Source organism: Syngnathus typhle, linkage group LG2, assembly GCF_033458585.1.
Source record: "Syngnathus typhle isolate RoL2023-S1 ecotype Sweden linkage group LG2, RoL_Styp_1.0, whole genome shotgun sequence".
Taxonomy (NCBI): Eukaryota; Metazoa; Chordata; class Actinopteri; order Syngnathiformes; family Syngnathidae; genus Syngnathus; species Syngnathus typhle.
The window spans coordinates 25,056,895-25,083,206 of NC_083739.1; the positions used below are offsets into that span (position 1 = coordinate 25,056,895).

The 26,312-nt window shown below is 43.0% G+C and overlaps 1 protein-coding gene across 20 annotated transcripts in view; it reads left to right on the plus strand.

The window, feature by feature from the left end:
* The window catches only part of LOC133150542 (tumor protein D54-like), a 208,327-nt gene that overhangs the window by 52,598 nt on the left and 129,417 nt on the right, over nucleotides 1–26,312 (plus strand). For all 20 annotated transcript variants that reach the window (XR_009713791.1, XR_009713792.1, XR_009713793.1 and 17 more), the window contains one exon: nucleotides 14,546–14,694. Coding sequence is in view for 17 of the 20 variants with exons in the window: in XM_061273128.1 (XP_061129112.1) it covers nucleotides 14,546–14,694 (149 nt within the window). In the remaining 3 variants the exon portion in view is untranslated. The remainder of the gene's footprint in view (nucleotides 1–14,545; nucleotides 14,695–26,312) is intronic.

Sequence of the window (26,312 nt, forward strand, 5' to 3'; positions counted from 1 at the left end):
TCCCAGGAAGAAAAAATAATACAAAATATCCGATCCGAAGAGATACCGAGGTGCGGTAGAAGGCACCAGCATCGCCGAATGGACAAAAAGACAGAAAGAAAAAGGAGAAAAGAAAGAAATAAAGAGGAAAGGAGAGAACACTGCTGGGAGGCAGCCACTTACGGCGCCATACCGAAAGAAGAAGAAAAAAAAAAAAAAAAATACTGTGAGGTTTGAACAATGAAATGTGGGGTACAGCCGACAACTTGTATTTGTCTTTCTGAGGAGCGGGCAGGAGCACAGCAGCAGCTGCAAATGACCCGCGATCTGTGTACAGAGCAGTGATTGTTAGTTACTTCTGTGTCACTGAGAAAACTTTCAATATAGTCATCATGTGGATCAGTGAGAATATTCATGGTGACATGTAATTGATTACAAGTCATTTCTGATTCAGGTCGGGACAATTGTTTTCGAGCTTCACTCAGCAATCTGCTTGGTAGCTTGGGATTCCGTTCGGAAGTGATGTCATAGGAGCAGGAAATCTGTTCACCTGCTTGTGCAGCATATGAGTCTACATCTCTCACTCTACATGCTCGCATGCCATCCTTTACTGGAATTATTGCAATTCCCAACCGAGTCATCAGATCTCGTCCCAGCAGGTTTATGGGACATTTTGGGGATAGAACAATCGAGACTGAAGCTATGACTCCTGTTTCATCATCTCTCACTACAACTGGATTGGAGATACTCTCCTTGTGTACCTGCCCATCAGCAGATTTCACCCAAATTGTATTTTGGGAGGCCTTCAGATTAGGGACTTTAGTTTTTATTACGGTTTTACAAGCTCCGGTATCACACAAAAACTCTACTTCACTTCCTCCAATGTTTAAGGTAACATATGGTTTTTCTTTTAATGCACTCAGAATGTCCCATGCTGTATGGACATCTACTATTTCTTCCTCTGTAGGAGCACAAGAGGTCATAGGGGGGCAATCTAGTCATGCTGAGAATTTGGCTTTCCCTCTCCCCCTTCCTCCACCCCTTGATTGTTTTTTTTTTGTAAAACACTCTTTTGACCAGTGTCCACGTTTCCCACAGTTCCAACAGTTGTCAGAATCTTGTGGGGGTTTTGAATTGTATGGTGGCCTTCGACCTTGTTGGCCTCTACCTCCTCTGCCCCTCTGGGACCCTTGGAAGAAGACTGTTGTATCTTAATCTAGGTCATTAACGTCTAGATGAAATACATCAGAACTTTTGCCTTTTTTTTTATCACTTTTTCAGTATGTCTGGCCCATTGCATAGTTGTTGTCACACTTGCAATATCTACTTCCACCAAATGTTTCCTTACCCAGTTGCCTATTTCAGGGCGGAAATTAGTAATTAGTAAGGAGCGCATTTTTAAGCTGTTGCTGATAAGCACTCTCAGCTGCATCATTGAATGGGATGCCACTATGCACCCTGAATTCTTTTTCAAATCTCAAGCGAAAATCATCAGTATCTTCCCCAGGCTTCTGTTTTATTCCTGCCAAATGATCATAATTTGCTCGTCTTTGAAATATAGTTCGCACTCTTTGCACAAGATCATTCCATTGTGCTGCATACTCTCCTCCCAATTGATTTCCCTCAACGGGATAGGGAAAAGGCCCTTGAATATTTCTACCTGTGTAATTTCCTCTAACCTTTGCCCAGTCTTTTCCCAAGGAAGACATTGCAGCTTCTCCTGCCTCATGCCTATTTAGTTTATAGGAATGTATGTTTCCAGCCATGTCTTCTGCCCATTTTTCTGGGTTTTCAGCAACAGGGGTAACCCCTTCAACTGCTTTCCTTGCCTCTTCCAAAGTCCATGGCCGAAAAACATATGTATGTGAAGGTTAGCCTTCCCCTACAATAGGGTTTGGCACTTGGATCATTGAGCACACATCAACATTGTCTAAATTTTGGGAAAATCTAGCAGCAGTGGTCAAACCTCTTGTTTGTACAGGGCTTCTAACAATTTGACCCTGACCTTTTTGCTGTTATATGGGGGAGGGCACAGGTCTGTTAAGCTTGGATACAAGTTTTGCGCACAAGCGGACAGCCTCTCTTGCTCTTCTGCTTGCGCTGCATCCGGGACAGTGCACCTGTGCACTGTGGCCTCATTGTCTTCCGGCCTGACAAACATAGTCGCAGCTTCATCACTTTTCATCTTTCTATCTTTTGTCTTTTGGATTTGTTCTCTCTTCTCTTGTGAAGCATTCAACCATATTCTAGCACAAATCAATTCCCTCTCTTTTCTTTTCTTTTTCAGTCCCCCTTCCTATTCACACTCTCCTCCAAAACTATCTTCCACACTTCATCTTTCAACTTCCCTTCTACTCCATACTTTTTCTTCCACTTCGGCATGTATTGCATACAATTAACAAATTTACTCGCCATGTACTTCTCATCTCCGTCAAGAGCTAGGGATTTACCGTTTTTATTTCCCATCTTAATTTGGTATTTTAGGTTTATACATTTAAAAAAAAAAAAAAAGTATTTTTCTTTGAGGATCCTCAATGCAGGTTTAAATTGACCTTTCAACAATTACTAGCCTGTATTATTGACGTGGATCAATGCTAGAACTGCTATTTAGTCAATTTATCCTACCAGTCACTCTCTCAACCACACAAATTTCTTATCCCTGCCTACACAAAGTCCTCTTTTAAAAATAAAAGAGCTGCTTCATCCGGATGGGGGACTCTACAACACCCCTTCCTTCCCTGGGAACTAAAGACAACTGTCCAGTTACCCAGCCCTGCCAACGCGAAGTTGTCCCCTTAGAACAGTGGTTGTCAAATGAGGGTACACGGAGGTACGTGAGATTTTATAAAAATATATAAAACAGTTAGAAAACTACTGCTCCAGAAGAGCCACTTCATCCGGAGGGGGACTATACAACACCCCCTCCTTCCACAAGACTTCTTATCTTCTGTCTTGCCTTTTTTTTTTTTAATTCCTGTGCACTTTTGCTTTTACGCGTTTCACAATAACACAATCACACAACTTTAGGGCTTTAACTTACTCGTCCCCTTGATTCGTTGCACTGCCGGGTCCCGTCAATCCACCTCTGTCAGACGAAGGCAGACCTAGGATGCTGGCCTGGCGAAGGATTTCCTTCCCAGGTCTTTCTTTACCAGGTCCGGCTAAATGGACGCTGGCCCGTCGATGGTGTACAGCGTGTCGTCCTCCGTCAGCCAGATGGCGGGTATGAGAGATCCCGGGTTTCGGCACCAAAATGTTGGAGTGGTGTGCACTCTAACTTATTTTGCAAGAACCACACGGAGACAAGTTAGTCGTTTTAGACACCGGCAGGCGGAGAGTTCACTCGTCGCTGTGCTTACAGCGATGGTCGAATGAAGTCTGACTCTCGCTTCCCACAAGAGCATCTTTATTAAGAGAAAAAGGGTGGGGGTGACAGTGGACTGAATAGACAAGTTAAAGTTCTTGACCTCTAGATTAGCAGAGCAGGGGATGTTTTACGACATTGTGTAGGATGGGACAAGCTAGGTTATTTATTACCGGTTACATACCAACATAAGCATAAAACTAATCTACCTAGGTTATTTATTACCGGTTACATGCATTCCAACATAATCATATGATCGAGATAGTTTGGAAAACCCTGAGACATCCATTTTATTATGAAAACGAAATTTTGTTTTGTGTGCACCAAGTGTTAACAAAATGACAATAAAGTCTGTCTAAGTCTAAGTCATTACTCAGGTATTTTCAAAGCAAATTAATATTGTTGCATCTATTAATTTTCTTTAAAATGACACCGCAATATAATTAAAAGCTGACACTATAGCAATGTCAAACGTGTTCATTTAAGAAAAAGCCACACACGTTTTGTCACTTTCCTCTCTTTTCATTTTAACGTAACTGATCGCGGTGGTGCCTTTCTGGGCAGTCGGAGAAATCAACGCCAACAAAAAAAATACATCCAGCCTAGTTAAGAAATCACCAGAAAGATCACCATGACAATTGTGAATAATAAATAAATAATTATTATATATATTATATATATTATTATAATAATAAATAATTGTGATAAATAACTGGAACATCACTCAAATATTGGTGATCCCGTTGAGAGTCTCACATATTTCTTCCCTATCGAGTTTGCTACTGCATGCCCAGTGATACTGACCGGCAGAATAACATCCGGTTGTTCCCAAAGATAATCTTTTTTCTGAAATAATTCTACGTTTACGGACTTAAGTAACCCGGCCGGGTCATACCAAAGACTAGAAAAATGGGACCCATTGCCTCCCTGCTTGGCACTCAGCATTAAGGGTTGGAATTGGGGGGTTAGATCACCAAATGATTCCCGAGCGCGGCGCCGCTGCTGCTCACTGCTGCTCACTGCTCCCCTCTCCCCCAGGGGATGGATCAAAATCACACGGGGATGGGTCAAATGCAGAGGACTAATTTCACCACACCCAGAAGTGTGTGACGATCATTGGGACAAAGTCAAAATTTGGGTGCGTATTATACATGGGTACAGGCTTTTTTCCAGCATCGACATGCCATTTTTAGGGTGCGTATTATATACATGTCATATATTATATATATGACGCATTATACATGGAAAAAAACGGTAATGAATGACTAGTTTTCAAACCAGAGATTAGTATAGACTAGGGGTGTCCAAACTACGGCCCGCAGTCCAGTTTTTATGACTGAAAACATAATTGAATATGGCCCGAACAAGAAGCTTGAGCTCTGTTGCACTTCTCAGTTTCCTCACTAGCCCGCCACACAAAGCGTTTGACGTCCCATTAGCAGCATATATGTATATGTATATATATGTGTATATGTATATATATGTATATATGTATATGTATATATATGTATGTATATATATGTATATATATGTATATGTATATATATGTATATATGTATATGTATATATATGTATATGTGTATATGTATATATATGTATATATGTGTATATGTGTATATGTATATATGTATATGTGTATATGTATATATGTATATATATGTATATGTGTATGTGTATATGTATATATATGTATGTGTATATGTATATATATGTATGTGTATATGTATATATATGTATGTGTATATGTATATATATGTATGTGTATATGTATATATATGTATGTGTATATGTATGTATATGTATGTGTATATGTATATGTGTATATGTATATGTATGTATATATGTATATGTATATGTATGTATATGTATATGTATATATGTATATATGTATATATATACTATGTATGTATATATATATATGTATGCATATATATATGTATGTATATATGTATATGTATCATCATCATCGGCGGTCACTCGTAGTCGAGTATGACGGTCCTCCTTCTTGGTCTTTGTGGGTCTTCAGGTGGTTGAAGAGGCCGATCCTGGACCCGATAACTGGTGCAGTGTGGACAGGGGAATGTAATGGTGATGGGTTTGGGTTGGGCCTGCTTAGTGGGGGCTCTCTCCTTTCTGCGTCTACGTTTGTCTTGAGCGGCATGGTGGAGGTCAACGTTATATTGCGCGGCGCCGTCACAGACAAGGATTCTCCACGTCGTCCTGTCTGCGGCCTTGTCTTCCCAAGTTTTAAGGTTTATGTGACACTTCTTCAGGTTTGCTTTTATGCTGTCCTTGAACCTCTTCTTCTGACCTCCCGGGGCCCGCTTTCCTTCAGCGAGCTGGGAATAAAGAACTTGTTTTGGGATGCGAGAGTCAGGCATGCGGATTACATGGCCAATCCAGCTCAGTTGGTTTTGGGCAATGGTGGCAGTGATGGTAGGCAAGCCAGCCTCCTCCAGGACGCTGGTGTTGGTGCGTCGGTCCTTCCAGCTGATCCTGAGGATTTTCCGGAGGCCTCTCTGATGGTAGGTCTCCAGTGCCCTTAAGTGCCTGCTGTATGTGGTCCAGGCTTCTGACCCATACAGAAGGGTGGGGAGGACCACAGCTTTGTAAACCAGGATTTTGGTCTTTGCTTGGAGGTCACGATTCTCGAAGACTCGCTTCCGTAGCCTTGAGAAAGCCCCACTGGCACAGCTGAGGCGATGGTCAATTTCATCATCAATGGTGGCTTTAGATGACAGGAGGCTGCCAAGATAGGGGAAGTGGTCAACCTTTTCTAGTCGGATGTTATCAATAGAGATGTTTGGGGGGCGGACAAGCAAACTGCAGTTTGGTAGTGGTTGGTGGAGGATTTGGGTCTTTTTTATATTAATGGCCAGACCAAGCTGTTTGTATGCCTTCGCGAAGGCAGACAGAATACTCTGTAGGTCTACTTCTGACAGGGCCACAAGGGCATTGTTGTCCGCATACTGCAGCTCCATGATGGATATGGTGGTGGTTTGACCTTTAGCTCTGAGTCGGTTGATGTTGAGGAGTTGGCCGTCAGTTCTGTACATGATTTTGACTCCGTGGGGCAGATGCTTGCTTGTATGGCGGAGGATAGCAGCAATAAAGATGGTGTTGGAGCGATGACGCATCCCTGTTTGACACTTGTGTCAACCCTGAAGGGTTCCGTCTCGTCTCCACTGCCGCTGAGCACTGTGGCTGACATGTTATCATGCAGTAGTCTCAGTACTCGGATGTATTTGTCTGGGCAGCCAATCTTGGATAGAACCAGCGAAAGGGCCTGACGGTTAACTGAATCAAAGGCTTTGGTGAGGTCTATGAAGGCCATGTATAGTGGTTGATTTTGTTCCCGACATTTTTCTTGCAGTTGTCGAGCAATGAAAACCATGTCTGTGGTGCCTCTGCTTGGGCGAAATCCACTCTGAGACTCAGGAACGATGATTTCTGACAGGGGGGTGAGTCTGTTGGCCAGAACCCGAGCGAGGGCTTTCCCTATGGTGGAGAGGAGAGAAATGCCACGGTAATTCCCGCAGTCTGCCTTGTCTCCTTTCTTGAATACGGGGACGATTAAGGCATCTCTGAGCTGCGCAGGGATTTCTTCTTCTTCCCAGATCTTAAGAAGCAGGGCATGGATGTGCCTGAGAAGGTCAGGTCCGCCTTTCTTCAAGACCTCTGCTGGAATTCCATCGGGCCCAGCAGCCTTGTTGTTCCTCATCTTCCCAATGGCATCCTGCAGCTCGTTCAGGCTGGGTGGCTCTCCCATACTTTCAGCTGTGGGCTGTTGTGGTAGTTGATCAAGAGCCTCCATCTCAGGTGTAGTGTCCCTGTTTAAGAGGTCCTCGTAGTGTTCTTTCCACCTGTTTGCAATTGCCTCCTTGTCCTTCAGCAGCAGGCCATCCTTTGAGCGAAGGGGGGTTAGGCAGCGGTGGCTGGGACCATACACCGCTCTTGTGGCATCAAAGAAGCCTCTCGTGTCTCCAGAGTCAGCAAGCTGCTCGATCTCCAGAGCCTTCTTTGTCCACCATTGGTTCTTCAGTTTCCTAACCTGTGTTTGGACGGCTGCCTTCGCTTTGGCATGGGCTACTCTTTTCACCTTGCAGTGGATGTCATTTTGCCAGGTGATGAAAGCTTGCCGCTTGTTGTTAATTAGCTGCTGGATCTCAGTGTCATTCTCATCAAACCAGTCTTGATGCGTCCGCTTTTTGTGCACGAGGATTTTTTTGCAGGTGTTCATTATGGTAGTCGAAAGTGTGCTCCAGTGTGTTTCAGTATCCTCTGGGTAGTGGTTGGGCAGCGCTGCACTAAGAGCCTCCTGCAGCTGTTGTTGGTAGGCGGTGTCATTCAACAGCTCGATGTTTATTCTTGGCCGGCATTGTCTTTTCTGCATCCGTTTTTTCCGCATTAGGCGGATGGACATGATGGAGCGAATGAGGCGATGGTCGGTCCAGCAGTCGTCTGCACTGGTCATTGCTCTGGTGTTTAGGACATCGCGGCGGTCTTTAGAGGTCAATGACATAGTCGATGAGATGCCACAGTTTGGAGCGAGGATGCATCCAAGATGTTTTGAACTTGTTTTTTTGACGGAAAAGTGTGTTGGTGATGACCAGGTTGTGTTCTGAGCACTTGGTTAGTAGTAATGTGCCATTAGAGTTTGTGTTTCCAACCCCTTCTCGTCCCAGCGTACCCCTCCATAGGTGGTGGTTTCGTCCCACTCTGGCGTTGAAGTCTCCAAGCAGGATTAGCTTATCCTCCTTGGGGACTTCCGATAGGACTTTGTCTAGGTCACCGTAGAAGGCCTCCTTATCTTCGTCCTGTGCATCAAGTGTTGGTGCATAGGCACTAATGACCGTGGCCATCTGATTGTTGGCAAGCATCAGGCGTATGGTCATTAGGCGCTCGTTAATGCCCACAGGGAGTTCATGGAGGTGGTTGATGAGGCGGTTCTTGATAGCAAAACCCACACCATGGATTCTTGGCTCAGTTGCAGGTTTTCCTTTCCAAAAGAAAGTATATCCACCTTTTTCCTTCTTCAGGTGCCCTTCATCTGCTAGTCGGGTCTCGGAGAGTGCTGCGACGTCGATCTGGAACTTCCTTAGCTCTCTGGAGATGATGGCAGTTCGCCTTTCAGGTCGATCACTGGCTTGGTTGTCCGTTAGGGTCCGCACGTTCCAGGCTCCAATGTGTACATGTTTTTGTTTCTGACCGCGTGATGATGATCCCTCTGGATGCGGTATTCCAGACAGGATTTTGTGAGGCAGGCTATATTTAGGGTACCTTTTCTAACCCCCTCCCCTAAATGGGGTGAGCAGAGTGGATCCTAAATAGGGCTGCTCAGTCATGGGTGCAGCTGCCGAGAAGCTCTTCTGCCTCAGTCCAAGAACTTAACGGCTGAATCTAACACCCACCGCCTGTGTGCCAGGTTGTGGCTAGGGGCTGCCAGACCTCACTGTCCTGCCCCCGTTACCACTTCCTGATCGCCACAGGACTTTGTTGTCCAGGATGTAAAATGGAATACGTTCCCTTCAGGAGGACGCCTGCGCGTGACGTCTTTTAACGTGGGGAGACTGATGCGCCTGCAGCCACCACACGGTCCTTGGCAGAAAGGGGCCGGGATCCAATGGCATGGGTCCATGACGATTGGAGACCACCCTCTGTTGCAGCCTTCGTCCGCCTTCAGTGCCGTTGTGACTCACAGTGTCATCCTCCGCCACTCCCACCGTTGAGGTCTTTGGATCGCACTTTGTCTGGAACCTCCCCTTCGACCTTACCGCCATGGTTGAACCTACCAGGAGCCGAGACTCCAGACGGCATTGCTCTTAGGTTCATCGGAACACGCAAGGCTCTCCACCACGGCAAGGTGGCGATCCATGGAGAACGTATATGTATATACCGTTTTTTTCCGTGTATAGTGCGCAAAATTTAACTACCTTTTTTTCCGTGTATAGTGCGCCCCCATGTATAATACGCACCCTAAAAATGGCATGCTGATGCTGGAAAAAAGCCTGTACCCATGTATAATACGCACCCAATTTTTATGAATTGTTTTTATTTTTATTTTTTTTTAAGTCCCAATGATCGTCACACACGCAGGGAGGCAATGGGTCCCATTTTTTTAGTCTTTGGTATGGTCTTAACTAGGCTGGATGTTATTTTTTTTGTTGGCGTTGATTTCTCCGACTGCCCATAAACGCACCACCGCGCTCCGTGCGCGCATGTGAAAAAGGCGTGCGGACGTGAAAAAGGCGGCTCTGTATGGGAGAGACGTTGAAGAGGAATAAAAACACCCTTGGAAACCAAAACTTGCCCCTCGTCGTGACTCGGAGCCGCAACAAATGTTTCGGAATTGTGTAGGGTACATTGTGACAGACAGCAAACGAGCAGGTGATCGAGCAAGCCTTGTCTGATACGAGAGCATTGCGGTCGTATGGAGCGTGTTTGAAGTGAACAGCACAGACGAAAGGAACAAGGCAAAGTGTTGTGAAATAAAATATTACCTGTAATACGCATTTTGTTATTTGCTGATTGAAACTGCTAATTAAACTGTGAATTGAAACTAATAGGAAGAAAACAACTCTCGCTCTTTATACAGCTGACGTGTCTTGCGCATCCGTTCTGCGCATCTGTAATGGCGGCCTCCGTATGACGTCCGGTCCGCGATGGAGATTAAAAAACAAACAATATTTGACAATAACACACCATCAAGGACTGCACCATCGCATCAAACGATGTGTCGTCAATTATGAATTTTACTGACTGTGTTGGGCAGGATGGCTGAATGCGATGCGCGATTGACAACAAACAAGAAGAAAGGTGATTTCAAGTTTTATTTCGGGGGAGATTTGTCATGTCTCGTCCCCAGTTTTGCTATGTGTCTAGGTTGCCATAGTTTCTGTTCGCGTCGCCCCTCTCTTCCTGTGTCACCTCAATCGATGTAACGTGTTTTGTATTTAAGTCTTGTCTGCCCCTCGCTCACCGTCGGATCATTGCATGTGTTACTGTCATGATTTCTGTTCCTGTCTTTGGTAATGTCACCCTGTCTTTTTGTTCCACGACTTTGTCGGTCAGTCCTGTTGTTGGTTTTGTTGTACCATGACTTTCTTTAAAAAAAAAAAATTAAAAAAAAAAGAAATTTAAAAAAAAAATATATATATATTTTTTTGTACCCATGTATAATGCGCACCCCAGATTTTAGGACAATAAATTAGTTAAATTGTGCGCACTATACACGGAAAAAAACCGTATATTAATACGTAATATAAATGACAGATTTTTTTTTTATAAATAATTAAATATAAATATGATACGTGTGTGTGTGAGACATGTATATGTAGCTAAAGTATACATAATATACATTTATATTAATACGTAATATAAATGACATACAGAATTTTTTTTTATAAATAATTAAATAAATATGATGCGTGTGTGTGTGTGACATGTATATGTAGCTAAAGTATACATACTGTAAATGTTTTTAGAACCTATTATTATTATAACAACTTTCTTATAACAAAGTACAAGTATACATACTATAAATATGTTTTTAGAACTCATTATTATAACAACTTTTTTAGTGAAAGGTACAAGTGTACGTACTGCAACTGTGTGGACACTCCCTGCCTTCTGCTGGCATGCGGGCAACTTTCCTGCCATAATTCAATATAGAAGGTTTATTTTGAATTTGTGAATTTTTTTGGAGGGGGAAAAAAATCTGTGATGTACTGAAACTGCGATAATCGAACCACGATGTAGCAAGGGGTTACTTAACATCTTTTTAGACCAGTCCTTGCATGTCTAATGCCATTAAAACCCCAAAAGCTTTAGTTATTGCGTGTGCTTGAGCGGATTTCAGGCTAAGTTTCAGTTTAAAGGCTTCACGAATATTTGGCTGCTGTTGTGGTTTCACGGCTCTGCCAGGCTGAGTGAGCGCAGTCCTGTGGTATTTCCTCATATGCGCGAGCATGTTTGACGTGTTACTGTACAGTTTTATTTAACGCAAACAACAAATAACTTGCGCTCGGTTAATGGTACGACCACCATCCTCTTTCGGAAATCCAAAATGTCTCCACATGGCCGACTGGAATGTGGGTGAGGGCGCTGCCAGTTCGGGTTTGTCCATTTCCGTCAAATCACGTGAGGTTATGCTGCATTCAAGTCCTCAACAGAGTGCAGAATTATGTATGTGCGCGGCCAAACCGCAGATTAGGATGACTGGACGAGTAGTTGAACCAAATTACTTGGAACGGGGTTTTCCAGTTTGGTTCAAAACCGTTACACCTCTACTATCTAGTCATGACTCATTGTTTGACCATAGCCCTTGTGCGCCCTCATGCGGTTTAAGTGAAAACATGTGAAGTGATCTACTATAGTAAGTAGGTAATGTGTTAATGATCAACTAATAAAATGTTAATAATTTCACATATAAGTCGCTCCTGATTATAAATTGCCCCCGGCCCAAACTATGAAAAAAACTGCGACTTGTAGTTCGGAAAATACGGTACTTGAAACTTTGGGTCATTCATCTAAAGGAGTTGAAAATGAAAAGTTAGCTGAAGCATTTTAATGTTGTCTTATTTTCTGAGTTTGCAAGACGAGCTGAGTTACGGCGTTGGCTGAGTCTTCAACAGTGAGGTTCGTTTCAGTTGACAGAGAGTGTCAAAATGGCCACCCCTGATATGAATCAAAAGGGGTTGATTATTCTGCTTAATTCATATTCCGAAACTGCAATAATAATCTGACTGCCATGTTTAGACTTGTGGTGGCGCATAGAACATATTGTTAAAATAATAATTATAACATTCACTTCCCCTTTAAGCCTTTTTCAGTGGGGCATTTTCTGGGCTTTATATTTTGGTTAAAGCATTTCTTATAATCAAATCTGGAAAAATGTGTGGAACAGATGGTTCAAGCGGCTAAAACTCAAATTACTAAATAATACATTTACAAAAAACAACAGCGTCTTCATTTCATCATATTAATTTATGAAATTTGTTCTGGCACGATTGGGCAAGCGTAAATAGATTTAGGTGGCATGAAACAGTCAAAGGCTACTATTATTTAGAACCATATCTTGTCACGTTGCTACTGACATGTCATCAGTCTAGTTTGCGACAGTGGAGAGACACTTCAAACTACCTAGTTTGTGTTTAAAAATAATTCTCTAACTAAATCTTCTTGACACTAAAAATGTACTACCGTTTTTTTCCGTGTATAGTGCGCAAAATTTAACGAATTTATTGTCCTAAAATCTGGGGTGCGCATTATACATGGGTACAAAATTTCTTAATTTTTTAAAAAAAAAATTTTTTTTTTTTTTTTTAGAAAACAAAACCAACAACAGGACTGACCGACAAAGTCGTGGAACAAAAAGACAGGGTGACATTACCAAAGACAGGAACAGAAAGCAAACAGACATCATGACAGTAACACATGCAATGATCCGACGGTGAGCGAGGGGCAGACAGGACTTAAATACAAAAGACGTTACATCGATTGAGGTGACACAGGAAGAGAGGGGCGACGCAAACAGAAACTATGGCAACCTAGACAAATAGCAAAACTGGGGACGAGACATGACAAATCTCCCCCGAAATAAAACTTGTAATCACCTTTCTTCTTGTTTGTTGTCAATCGCGCATCGCATTCAGCCATCTTGTCCCAACACACTTAGTCAAAAAAAAACCATAATTGACGACACATCGTTTGATGCGATGGTGCGATCCTTGATGGTGTGTTATTGTCAAATATTGTTTGTTTTTTAATCTCCATCGCGGACCGGACGTCATACGGAGGCCGCCATTACAGATGCGCAGAACGGATGTGCAAGACACGTCGGCAACCTAGACAAATAGCAAAACTGGGGACGAGACATGACAAATCTCCCCCGAAATAAAACTTGTAATCACCTTTCTTCTTGTTTGTTGTCAATCACGCATCGCATTCAGCCATCCTGTCCCAACACACTTAGTCAAAAAAAATCCATAATTGACGACACATCGTTTGATGCGATGGTGCAATCCTTGATGGTGTTACAAACACAAATTGTTTGTTTTTTAATCTCCATCGCGGACCGGACGTCATACGGAGGCCGCCATTACAGATGCGCAGAACGGATGCGCAAGACACGTCAGCTATATAAAGAGCGAGAGTTCAGTTCTCCTGTGGTGTGCAAGGACTGGAGTTGGAGGCGGAGTGACAAATGACGGTGCCAACGGCAGTTGTTTTAATGACATTTATAATTATCTTCATTCAACCACGGGCCGACTCTTTTCCCCTCGAGATCCTAACACCAACTAAACCAAACAGGAAGCTCCCACACCTCTAAACCATCCCACCGGAACTCGGCAACGTGAACGTAGGTTCCGGGTGAATTATGCCAACCAACTACACTCCACCTATTAGTTTCAATTCACAGTTTAATTTGCAGTTTCAATCAGCAAATGACAAAATGCGTATTACAGGTCGGTCATATTTTATTTCACAACACTTTGCCTTGTTCCTTTCGTCTCTGCTGTTCACTTCAAACACGCTCCATACGAGCGCAATGCTCTCGTATCAGACAAGGCTTGCTCGATCACCTGCTCGTTTGCTGTCTGTCACAATGTACCCTACACAAATCCGAAACATTTGTTGCGGCTCCGAGTCACGACGAGGGGCAAGTTTTGGTTTCCAAGGGTGTTTTTATTCCTCTTCAACGTCTCTCCCATACAGAGCCGCCTTTTTCACGTCCGCACGCCTCTTTCACGTGCGCGCACGGAGCGCGGTGGTGCGTTTACGGGCAGTCGGAGAAATCAACGCCAACAAAAAAAATTACATCCAGCCTAGTTAAGACCATACCAAAGACTATAAAAATGGGACCCATTGCCTCCCTGCGTGTGTGACGATCATTGGGACTTAAAAAAAAAAAAAAAAAAAGAAAAAAAGAAAAAATTCATAAAGAAGATTCATAAAAATTGGGTGCGTATTATACATGGGTACAGGCTTTTTTCCAGCATGCCATTTTTAGGGTGCGTATTATACATGGGGGCGCACTATACACGGATAAAAGCTGTACTTTTGATTCATGAGCTAGGCCTACTTTTTATTTTGTGATGTCCCATTGTTTTCTACTTTTGTATACTTTCTCCTTTATTGAAGGCCTTGTTGGTGCCATTGAATGGAATTTTGTTCATGTGCCCTGTATCTTTTGCTTTTCAGGTGGAGGAGGAGATCAGCACCTTACGTCAGGTTCTGTCCGCCAAGGAGAGACATGCCGCAGAACTCAAGAGGAAACTGGGCCTCAGCCCTCTCAATGAGTTCAAACAGAATCTCACAAAGAGTTGGCAGGATGTGCAGACTTCCAACCCGTATGTATTAGTGTACTTTTATTCTCACACTTTCAGACACAATTTAGACGTGCACGGCTTTCTGCAGAGTTCCCTTGGGTCATTAAAAAGTCTAAAATTGGAAGAGTAAAATTCAAGGCCTTACAAAGTCTTTAAATCACCCATATTGTCATCCTACACCCTACATCTTGAATTTCAACCAGTCTAGTCTTAAATATACTGCATTTTCCGCATCATAAGGGGCACTTAAAAACCTTTAACAGTCTCAAAAATTGAAGATGCACCTTCGCAGCAAGCAAAAATGAGCAAGAGGAGACAGAAGAAGAAGAGGCTACGACTTCTAAGAAAACAATACCGTTTTTTTCCGTGTATAGTGCGCAAAATTTAACTAATTTATTGTCCTAAAATCTGGGGTGCGCATTATACATGGGTACAAAAAAAAAAAAATATTTTTTTTTTTTTTAAATTTTTTTTTTTGATTTTAAGTCCCAATGATCGTCACACACGCAGGGAGGCAATGGGTCCCATTTTTATAGTCTTTGGTATGGTCTTAACTAGGCTGGATGTCATTTTTTTTGTTGGCATTGATTTCTCCGACTGCCCGTAAACGCACCACCGCGCTCCGTGCGCGCACGGGACAGCAAACGAGCAGGTGATCGAGCAACCGTCTGATACGAGAGCATTGCGGTCGCATGGAGCGTGTTTGAAGTGAACAGCAGAGAAGAAAGGAACAAGGCAAAGTGTTGTGAAATAAAATGCACAGAACGGATGCGCAAGACACGTCAGCTATATAAAGAGCGAGAGTTGTTTTCTTCCTATTAGTTTCAATTCACAGTTTAATTAGCAGTTTCAATCAGCAAATAACAAAATGCGTATTACAGGTAATATTTTATTTCACAACACTTTGCCTTGTTCCTTTGGTCTCTGCTGTTCATCCTAAAACACAAAGGCGCTCTTTAAGCAATGCGACAGTGAGCGCCCGGCGCGCTGCGGTTGCGCGACCGCACCAAATTAAGCTCCCTGCGCAGTGCGCTCTGAGGTCCACTTAAATTTTAGAAAGTACATCAGGACTTTAAAAATATCTTCTAAATTTCAGCGACGGCTCTGTCACAATAATCGACCAGCGCGGTGCAGTTGGGCGGTCGGCGGCGCGCTACGGTTGAGCGTTCTCTCTCGCACTCTCTCTCTCTCACTCTCTCTCGCGCACACGCGCACACATGCACACGCGCACACACGCAAACCGGATATCATACGGAGGCCGCCATTACAGATGCGCAGAACGGATGCGCAAGACACGTCAGCTATATAAAGAGCGAGAGTTCAGTTCTCTACCTAAATCCGTATTACAGGTAATATTTTATTTCACAACACTTTGCCTTGTTCCTTTCTTCTCTGCTGTTCACTTCAAACACGCTCCATGCGACCGGAATGCTCTCGTATCAGACGCTTGCTCGATCACCTGCTCGTTTGCTGTCCCGTGCGCGCACGGAGCGCGGTGGTGCGTTTACGGGCAGTCGGAGAAATTAACGCCAACAAAAAAAATGACATCCAGCCTAGTTAAGACCATACCAAAGACTATAAAAATGGGACCCATTGCCTCCCTGCGTGTGTGACGATCATTGGGACTTTAAAAAAAAAAAAAAATAATATTTTAAAAAATTCATAAAAATTGGGTGCGTATTATACATGGGTACAGGCTTTTTTCCAGCATCAGCATGCCATTTTTAGGGTGCGTATTATACATGGGGGCGCACTATACACGGAAAAAAACGGTAGCTGCATTTAAAAGAAATTTTCTGGAGTCCTACTTAAGATATGGATTTATCGCCATAGGTGACTCTGACACGCCAAGCCCACTCTGCATAATATGTGGAGACAGGCTAGCTAACGAGGCAATGAAGCCTTCTAAAGTGCTTCAGCACGTGGACACCAAGCGTCCTTCATTAAAAGACAAACTTTTGGAATGTTTTGAAAGAAAAAAACGTGAACAAGGACAGAAGCAATTACTGAAGGCCACCACAACCACATCAACAAATGTGAGTGCACTGAGAGCATCATTCTTAGTGGCTAACTGTATTGCTAACGCCAAGAAACCTTTTACTATTGGTGAATTTAACGTAATGGTGAGTTTTCTTTTTATGTCTGTTTTTTTATATCCCAGTCGTATCATTTTATGTCATCGTATTAAAATATTTATTATAAATGTATTATTTATTTATATAAATGTATTATTTATATAAATGTATTATTTATTTATATAAATGTATTATTTATTTATATAAATGTATTATTTATTTATATAAAGGCCGGTCCGCAAAAATGTTTCTGGTTAAATAGTAACATTTTGGAAAATTTGGTCGAATTTCAAATTTGAAAATACAATTGAAAGTTGGAATGGGTTAAATCGGTTGAAAAATGTAGAAATTAGAGTAGAAAACCCAAATTTTGGAGAATTTGGTCAAATTTCAAATTTGAAAAATTTGAATTACTATTGAAAGTTGGAATGGGTTGAAAAATGTAGACATTAGAGTAGAAAAACGCCGTTTTGGAGAATTTGGTCGAATTTCAAATTTGAAAATTTGGAAATGCAATTGAAAGTTGTAATGGGTTGAATCGGTTGAAAAATGTAGAAATTAGAGTAGAAAAACGAAATTTTGGAGAATTTGGTCGAATTTCAAATTTGAAAATGTGGAATCACAATTGAAAGTTGAAATGGGTTGAATCAGTTGAAAAATGTAGAAATTAGAGTAGAAAAACGAAATTTTGGAGAATTTGGTCGAATTTCAAATTTGAAAATGTGGAATCACAATTGAAAGTTGAAATGGGTTGAATCGGTTGAAAAATGTTATTCCGTTTGACAGTGCAGGCGAGCCATGAATAATACATTATAAGACCGTAGCTGCGGGCTGTATGAAATCTTACCAGGGCCCGGATTTGGCCCGCGGGCCGGAGTTTGGCCGTCCCTGCCTTATGGCGATTATGGTTTTGCTTGTATGATGTAATCATGGTCTTTTTTTCCTGCACATTGTGAATAACAGCAGTGATGCTAGATTTTAAAAAAAATGTGAATTGAAAATATAATTTAATCTTTTCCGAAAATTTTGTCCTCCCACAGAACCATTTTTGTAATTTTTGAAAACTTTACAATAGCTAATATTCCCCCGGGTGCAAAGTATGTTTTCATGCATGTTAGGCTCTCAAAAATGATATTTATTTCAGAGAAAATGAAAAAAGTACTAAAACTATATAGAGACAGTGTATTGCAGTATCTTCTTTTGTCAGAACTTTGCTTTCATCACTGCCCACGTGGCGTTTTTCTGTAATGTCGTTCAAGGGTGTTCGCTCCAGAATTATGCTGCTAAAATGTTTTTCACTTTTTCAATCTAATTGGGCATCTCATCAAAATGTGACATGTCCTTTCTGCTTCGAATGTGTAACTGCTGGTAAATTGCGAGATTTGTACTTGTCTTGCCCCCTCCCATACCCCACCATCCTACAGATAAATTGTAGCAAACAGAGCATAAAGACTGCTGGAATGAGATTCTTTGATCTGGTATGGTGCCGTGAGTGGCTGCCTCCCAGCAGTGTTCTCTCTTTTCCTCTATTTCTTTCTTTTCTCCTTTTTCTTTTTGTCTTTTTTGTCCGTTCGGCGATGCTGGTGCCTTCTACCGCACCTCGGTATCTCTTCGGATTGGATATTTTATTTTTATTTTTTTTCTTCCTGGGACCGGGATCATCGGTTGGGCCGGCGTAATTCTACGACGGCTTCCTGCTTATCCGGCCAGTGATGACCAGGTCCCTCGCCTTGCAGCCGCAACCCCTGTGGGCAGTCCGCTTCCTCATGCTCGTCAGGACCAATGGCTTTCGCCATGCTCGCCTCGTGGTGACCATCTGCACGTGCCCCGGCTGGGTGCCCAGGACGCTGCTCACACGTTTGCCTGCTTTGTGATGTTTTCACCGATTCACGACCACGGTCCATTGGGCGCCGTTGAACTGGACTGCCCTTACACCTGTCGATGGACCCCGTGGAGGCTATTTTGTGTGTTTTGGGGTGTTCTCTTGTATTGGGGGTGCTGGTTGGCCGCTGTTACTTTTTTTCCTTTGTCTTTTAGCTTTGACGAGGGCATTTCAGTGAAGACACCATAAAGTTCATCCAACGGAACTTCTACGTTGATGACGGACTGTCAAGCGTAGCATCGGAAGACCAAGCAATACAACTGGTGAAAGAAACTAGAGGGCTTTGCAGCACAGGCAAACTCCGGCTGCAGAAGTTTGTCTCTAACAGCAAAGAAGTCCTAGCTACAATCCCAAAGGAAGAATGTGTAGAAGCTGTCAAAGACAAGGACATGGCACTCGGTGAACTGCACATAGAAAGAGCACTCGGTGTAGAGTGGTGCGTAGCTTCTGATGAGTTCCAGTTCAGAGTGACTGTAGCGTCTTGAGGAAACGCGTAGTTAAACCACCAGCAAAGAACCCAGGAGACTGTACTAGCTTGTAATTTTCTTTACTGAGCAGTGAAAACTGCAACAGACGTTACATAGTGTCAGCAAATGGCTGAGAACATGAAAATAAAGTGCGCTCATCCAATAAAGTTAACAAAATAATAGCAAAATATCAGCGTAAATATTAAGATTAAAACGACACACGACTTACGGCATTGCCTCGTTAATGAATCACAGCAGATGGCAACAGATGTAAGTCTGACCGCATTCCACAACATGGCTACTTGATAACATCCTCGAGACGGCTCAGCGAAACCAGAAGTAGCGCGGCGAAACCGGAAGTAGCGCTTCACAACAATATTTCTCAACTTAAACTATGAATTATCTATTATTACAAGATCGAAATGATTACTTAACTTATTAGAACATTTTTACAACATTGTAACCATACGTATGAAATTATTAATTGATGAAATCACAGCCTTAAAGGCAACACACTCCCCGCCTGGCCTGTAGGGGGCACTATAAGCTTAACTAAACCTTGAAAGAATCAGCCCTTGGGGAGGAGGAGGATGATTTCCGTCACTGGTCGCATAAACGTCTTAATGTTGCCTTGGTCACTGACCTTAACTTCGACCCTTCTTACACGATTGTCCTTTCCATGGAATGTTGCAGTGACCTGGGCCATAGGCCAGCTGTTGCGTGTGACCTGCTTGTCTTTGAGCAAAACAAGGTCACAGACTTGCAGATTTCTTCTAGATTGAGTCCATTCTTGTCTCCCAGGCGCCTCCCATGTGGGAGGCATGAGGTGGATTGAATTCCCAGATGCACCCTTTGTTAGGGTGGTGCTCACTCTAACTTATTTTGCAAGGACCACACTGGAGACAAGTTAGTCGTTTTAGACACCTGTGGGTGGAGAGTTCACTCGTCGCTGTGCTCTCAGCGATGGTCGAATGAAGTCTGACTCAGGCCTCGTCAGGCGCTTATTTATTGAGAGAAACAAAGTGGGGTTGAAAGTGGGGGTTTGGGAACACACAGGTTGGGTGAAGACGGTCCCCTGCTGATCAAAGCATAGCAGGGGACCTTTTACGACGTTCTGTAAACAAAGCAACTTTGATTGCTTCCTCTGCAGCTAGTCAATAAGTTGAAATTATCTTAGCACTTTGGTAAACTAATTTTGTCTAGACAGGACAAACTAGTTAAATTATTACAGGTTATATTCCAACATAATCATACGATGAAGATATTCTGCAAACCCTAACATATCCCTCCTGTTTTATCATATGATTATGTCAACCTCGATCAATCAAACGCAAGTAAGAAAATACAATGAAAGCAATAACTTCCAGTGAAGGTGAGGTTTTCCCACAATACTCCAGTCCAAAGTTTGTGCAACTCAAAAAACCTGCGGCCAGATTATGTGCAGGAAAAGAGTTACACGGTCCCTCTGCCTTAGGCGACCAGACTGTTATCAATCAAGATAAAAATTGCTCGTGATTGTTCAGCCGTTGGGGGCTTGGCACGCCCACTGGTGGAGGGTGAGCACGATTCTCACCCCCTTTGCAGATTTGCTCCGTCCGGGGAGAACTCGGGAATGTCTGCTGCGTGGTCGTTGTCTTCAGTGGCTCAGGGTGGACTACCTGGCCACCAAGGGGGAAGAGGATTATTCTGCCTCTGTATGAACTGGGGCGGGGACTGTCGATGGCTGATCTGGTTCCTTGCAGGAACCCTTCACTGGGGCGCACTGGGACAGACGACGAATCTCCTTTGCTGGCCAGCTGGACGGCATGTGAGATGCGCTCCACCAATTTATAGGGTCCAGTCGACGCAGGCTCCGTCCCCCTCCTTCTTGGGAACGTTGGGGTGATCTGGACCTGGATCCGCCACCGAAAGGACAGCAGCACGTCCGGAAAACAGCAAAAAACAGCACCTTTTCTGCAACCTTTGCATTAGTCATTTGAGATGTTTCTTCTGCTCCTCTCATCACTGTTTTGGTTGCCCTGGTTACAGAGGCGTTGCTACACCAAAGGGAGGGAAGATTGTGCCTGTAGCAACGTTGATTAGCTAAGGAATGTAGTCTGGTGTGAACTAGCACTTCATTGTCGGCCCGTGACCCCCGCAGAGTTTGTCCATCTGTTCTTCTCCAGTTGTTGGCCGCGAATGAGATCAGATAACTTCTATTGCCGCTTTCCTGTGGAACAATGCAACTAGACCTTTGCTAGACTTTATATATGGCTGACAGGGATCAAAAGACATCCCTGTCACTAAAGAGGAAGAACGTAGATAAAAGGAAAGCCATAAACTCGTAAAGACAAGGCCTACAGGTCTGGCAGGCCAAGGCTTCACTTAAATTATTCCAACATTTCCCTCCTGTTTATCACACATTTGCTAAATTTCTACATTACCAAAAACAACCACTTCTCTTGATTTTCAGTTGTCGGATCACAAGTATGCGCACAAATATTTCCACCAAAGAGGATAAATGTTGCGATATCATTATTCGGAAACACACAGATCTGGGAAAAAGACTGCAAACTCAAGTGCAAAAATTGCATCATCATCATCGTTATCATCAACATGCTGCCGTTCAGACATTAGGCATACCCGGGCCATCTCGTCGTCCATGGGCGAGATTGCTGTAGTGATAAGACGATTAAACAGAGCACAGAGACATGGAATACAACAACATCCACACAAGGTGAGTATAGCAGTAATTGAGGACACAAGGGCTTTATACTTCCCAAAAGCAGTCATCCACTTGTTGTGCTCTTTCATCCTCGTGTTGAGGGATTGCAAGCTTGCAATCACCTTCGTCAGGCTCCCATCAGGGGCGGTGTCATTCTGGATGGAGGTGCAGCATTGTTCCCTGAACATTGCGCAGACCCTTCCTTTCCCAGACAACAACATAACAAGAACATTGCGGTTCTGGATTGACATTAGGGAAGGCGTGGCTAGCTGTTCGTGCACTGCCTCAAGTCCCGCTTGTGTCCGTTTGCCCAATTTCTGCATGATGCAATGGATGTAATTTATCCTGTCAACGTTCTTGTTCATCGTCCACCAGCAGCAAATGGAGGACTCCCATCCCGCTTCAATTTGGTCAATTAATTCTTATTAATCAGGAACTCCTCTGGGGACTCTAATTGCATCAATTTCAGTCAGATCATCGTCGCCTCTCGAATTTAAAGACAATTTAATTTTCCAGCTTTTTCTCAGATCTTGGCATGTCGGTACATATATAATTTTGGTTGACTACAGTCTCTAAAAGCAATGGTTTCTTTTCTTTTTCTTCCATTCAACGGATATTATATAGAACACTCTGTCGCACATTTCACAATCAGTAAACAAACTATCCACATTCATTTTCGAGATATTGATTCCATTCTTTAACATCTACAGCAGTTGTTGACAAACTATTATTTCTTTACATAACGTTTTTGCCACTGTCAAGGCCTTCAGTGTTTATTTTGAAGCCAATTCAATCCATTTTTAGAATGCATCTATTATGACCAGGCATTATAACCCTGTGGATCGTGTTAAGCACATGTTAAACAAGCTCTACAAAAAAATTTTTTATAAACGTTTTGAATACGAATCAAATTCATATGTTGTATAAAGCTGACTGAACTGCCCTTCCATCCCCCCTGTTGAGCCAGGTGTCAACGGCACGTGACAACCCCATGGCTCAATACAGCTGCCCATTTGTATCGTTTCCTTTCCTTTCTCAACGTAACAACCCAATCCACCAATCGAATAAAAAAATAATAATAATAATAAAAATAAAAATAAAAATAAATAACTGCTGGTAAAATAATATAATGGTTAACTGTTGTAGTTCCATAACTTTAACTAACTCAATCGCTCTCTTATTCTCAAATTTTAAATTTAGCTTTGAAATGTCGTTACTTCATAATTGTTCATCATCCAATTCCAGAAAGCAAGTTCTTTCCATCTCTCAAATTTTGTCTAACCAAGGCTAGGCACTAAAGGAGCGTGGACCAGTTACTGCCCATAAACAAATTGCTCGCTTTTTTATTTTTCCTTCCTATCTTAACAAAATCGGTTTTGTTTTGCGGTGAAAATCAGATAGACTACAGATAAATAAATTCTTTAGTGCACCTATATTAGCGAATTTCATTCTTTTAACACATAACAACACACAGACAACACAAAAACCACAGACACAGCTCACAAACAATACCAACAAACAACGCTGCGCAGACGTCATCCTCTATTTTGACGTGTCGGTTATACTTTTTCTTTTTTCTTTCCTCAGTGTCTTTTATCCTTCGTGCAACTATTGTCACACCTTCCCTAGGCATCACCCTGCTTCAACATCACTTGCCACCACGCACTCACAGCAAGGGAAGCAAGAGGGGGGGGGGGCCCGGCATTTTCATACTGATTTATTCCAGCCTGGCCAGTACTGGGACAAACCAATGCCGTCGACCCCCACTCGCGCCAACCCAGCAAACAGCTACCCGCAGAGTCCAGAGCCCCACACCTACATCAGTCTCCCCCACAATCAAATTACAATATCAATCACCACAGGAGCCGGCTCCTACACCCTTTTCACATCACAATACCACACTCCCCCCTCCACAGTCCAGTCTAAGTGGAGACAATGGAAGGCAGGAAGGCACAGGTGAGACACCGAAGGAGCAAGCTCCAGCAGTCCTCCCACTGACCAATTACAACATACAACAAAAGCACAAATCACTTATGTCTGTTTGGGAGGATCACAACAGCCAACCTTACAAATGACAAACCACAAGACACAGGTCTGGGAACCACATCAACGACCGCCAAACGCAAATGCCGGGTCAAGGACTGTTCTTCGTCTGTTCTTTGCAACTCTTGTCAAAAGCAACCTTTATTTTTCTTTCGTTTGTATTTGCTCGGGTTTTTTATTTCTCTCAAAATACTCAAAATAATTCTTCCTTTAAAGTCGCTCAACTACTTGCCCATAGCAGTCTCCAACAACTTCAACCATTCAACCTGTATTTTCCCTTCAGTCGGGCATTCAGTCATCAATGCTCATTTGCATCTCACACACAGTCTCCAAAAAGGAGTCTTTCCATCACATTGGTCCCAATTCATCCAAGCACTCCACACAACATTCACATACCATTTTCAATTCAAGGTTCCCAAAAAAACTCAATACAATAAAAACGGCTGGCAAATTAATTAAATTAAGTTTTTTCTTTGTTTTCAAATTTAAAGAACTCAATCTCTCAGATTCAGCTTGCATATAGAAGATCGTATAATCTTACAACACAACCAATCAATAATTTCTATTAAATGTAGCGTATAATGTCTCTGTATTAGCATGAGCGGTCAAAAGGGGGGGGGGGGGGGGTTGAAATGTTGAAAATTTGGCTTTTCCTCTGCCTCTTCCTCCACCCTTTGATTGGTATTGTTTTGCACGACGACACGCTCTCGCCAAGTGGCCCCGTTTCCCACAGTTCCAACAGTCCAAATTTGAGCTGGAGTTTGAATTGAATGGCGGCCTGCGGCCTTGTTGGTCTCTAACTCTTCCTCTGCCCTTTTGGGAGCTTCGGAAGAAGATCGTCGTATCTTCATCTAGATCATTACCATCATCTAAATGAAATACATCAGAACATTTGCCTTTCTCAATCGTCACAACGCAAGCAGTGCCTGCTTCCACCAAATGTTTCCTCACCCAGTTGCCGATCTCAGGGCGGAAATTAGTAAGGAGCGCATTTCTAAGATGTTGCTGATAAGCACTCTCAGCTGTATCATCAAATGGGGTGCCACTATGCACCCAGAATTCTTTTCCCAATCTTAATTGAATGGTGGTCTCATCACTTTTTATCTTTCCATTTTTTGTCTCTTGAATTTGTCCTCTTCTCTCTTGCGAAGCTTTCAACCACATTCTAGCACAATTCAACTCTCTCTTTCCTTTTCTTTTTCTGTCCCTTTGTCATCCTATCTACACTCTCCTCCAAAACATCAACCACTATCTTCCACACTTCAACTTTCAACTTCCCTTCTACACCATACTTTTTCTTCCACTTCGGCATGTATTGCATACAATTAAGACATTTACTCGCCATGAACTTCTCATCTTCTTCAAGAGCTAGAGATCTACCGTTCTTATTTCCCATCTTAATTTGGTATTTTTGGTTTATACAATTTTTTTTATTTCTTTTTTTTTTTTTTTTTTTTCTTTGAGGATCCTCAATGCAGGTTTAAATGGACCTTCCACCAAATTCTCTTTGCAGTCAATCTATCCTACCAGTCGCACTCTCAACCACACAAACACCAACACTTTTTATTTCCAAGTCTATCCAAGATGGGTGTAAAACCCTCCAACACAGCTTGGAAGAACGGACAAAAAAAAAGAATCTACGCCCTTCTTCACTTAAGAAAAAGAAGCTCTGTTCTTTTTCCTAGCCCGCTCCTTCCACTGGGACTTGAATCCCAGCTGTTTCATAGCTTGGAAACACCAAAGCCGTATCTCATAGCCCGGACAAACCAAAGCCGTATCTCATAGCTAGGACAAACCAAAGCCGCATCTCATAGCTAGGACAAACCAAAGCCGTATCTCATAGCTAGGACAAACCAAAGCCGTATCTCATAGCTCGGACAAACCAAGGCCGTATCTCATAGCTCGGACAAACCAAAGCTGTATCTCATAGCTCGGACAAACCAAAGCCGTATCTCATAGCTCGGACAAAACAAAGCCGTATCTGCGCTTTTTTCCATGACTTACTTGTCTCCTCGGTCCGCTGCAATGTGGGACCCCGTCAAACCACCTCTGACAGACGAAGGCAGACCTAAGATGCTGGCCCAGCGAAGAAATTCTCTTCCCAGGACTTTCTTTTCCAGGTCCCCATAAAGGACGCTGGCTTGTCGACAATGCAGCACATCCTCCTCCGTCAGCCAGATGGCGGGTATGAGGGTCCCGGGTTTCGGCACCAAAAATGTTAGGGTGGTGCTCACTCTAACTTATTTTGCAAGGACCACACTGGAGACAAGTTAGTCGTTTTAGACACCTGCGGGTGGAGAGTTCACTCGTCGCTGTGCTCTCAGCGATGGTCGAATGAAGTCTGACTCAGGCCTCGTCAGGCGCTCATTTATTGAGAGAAACAAAGTGGGGTTGAAATTCAAGATTGTAGAGGCTATGACACAGGTGGTGGACAATCTTCTTGAATGTCTCACGATACAGATTTGTGT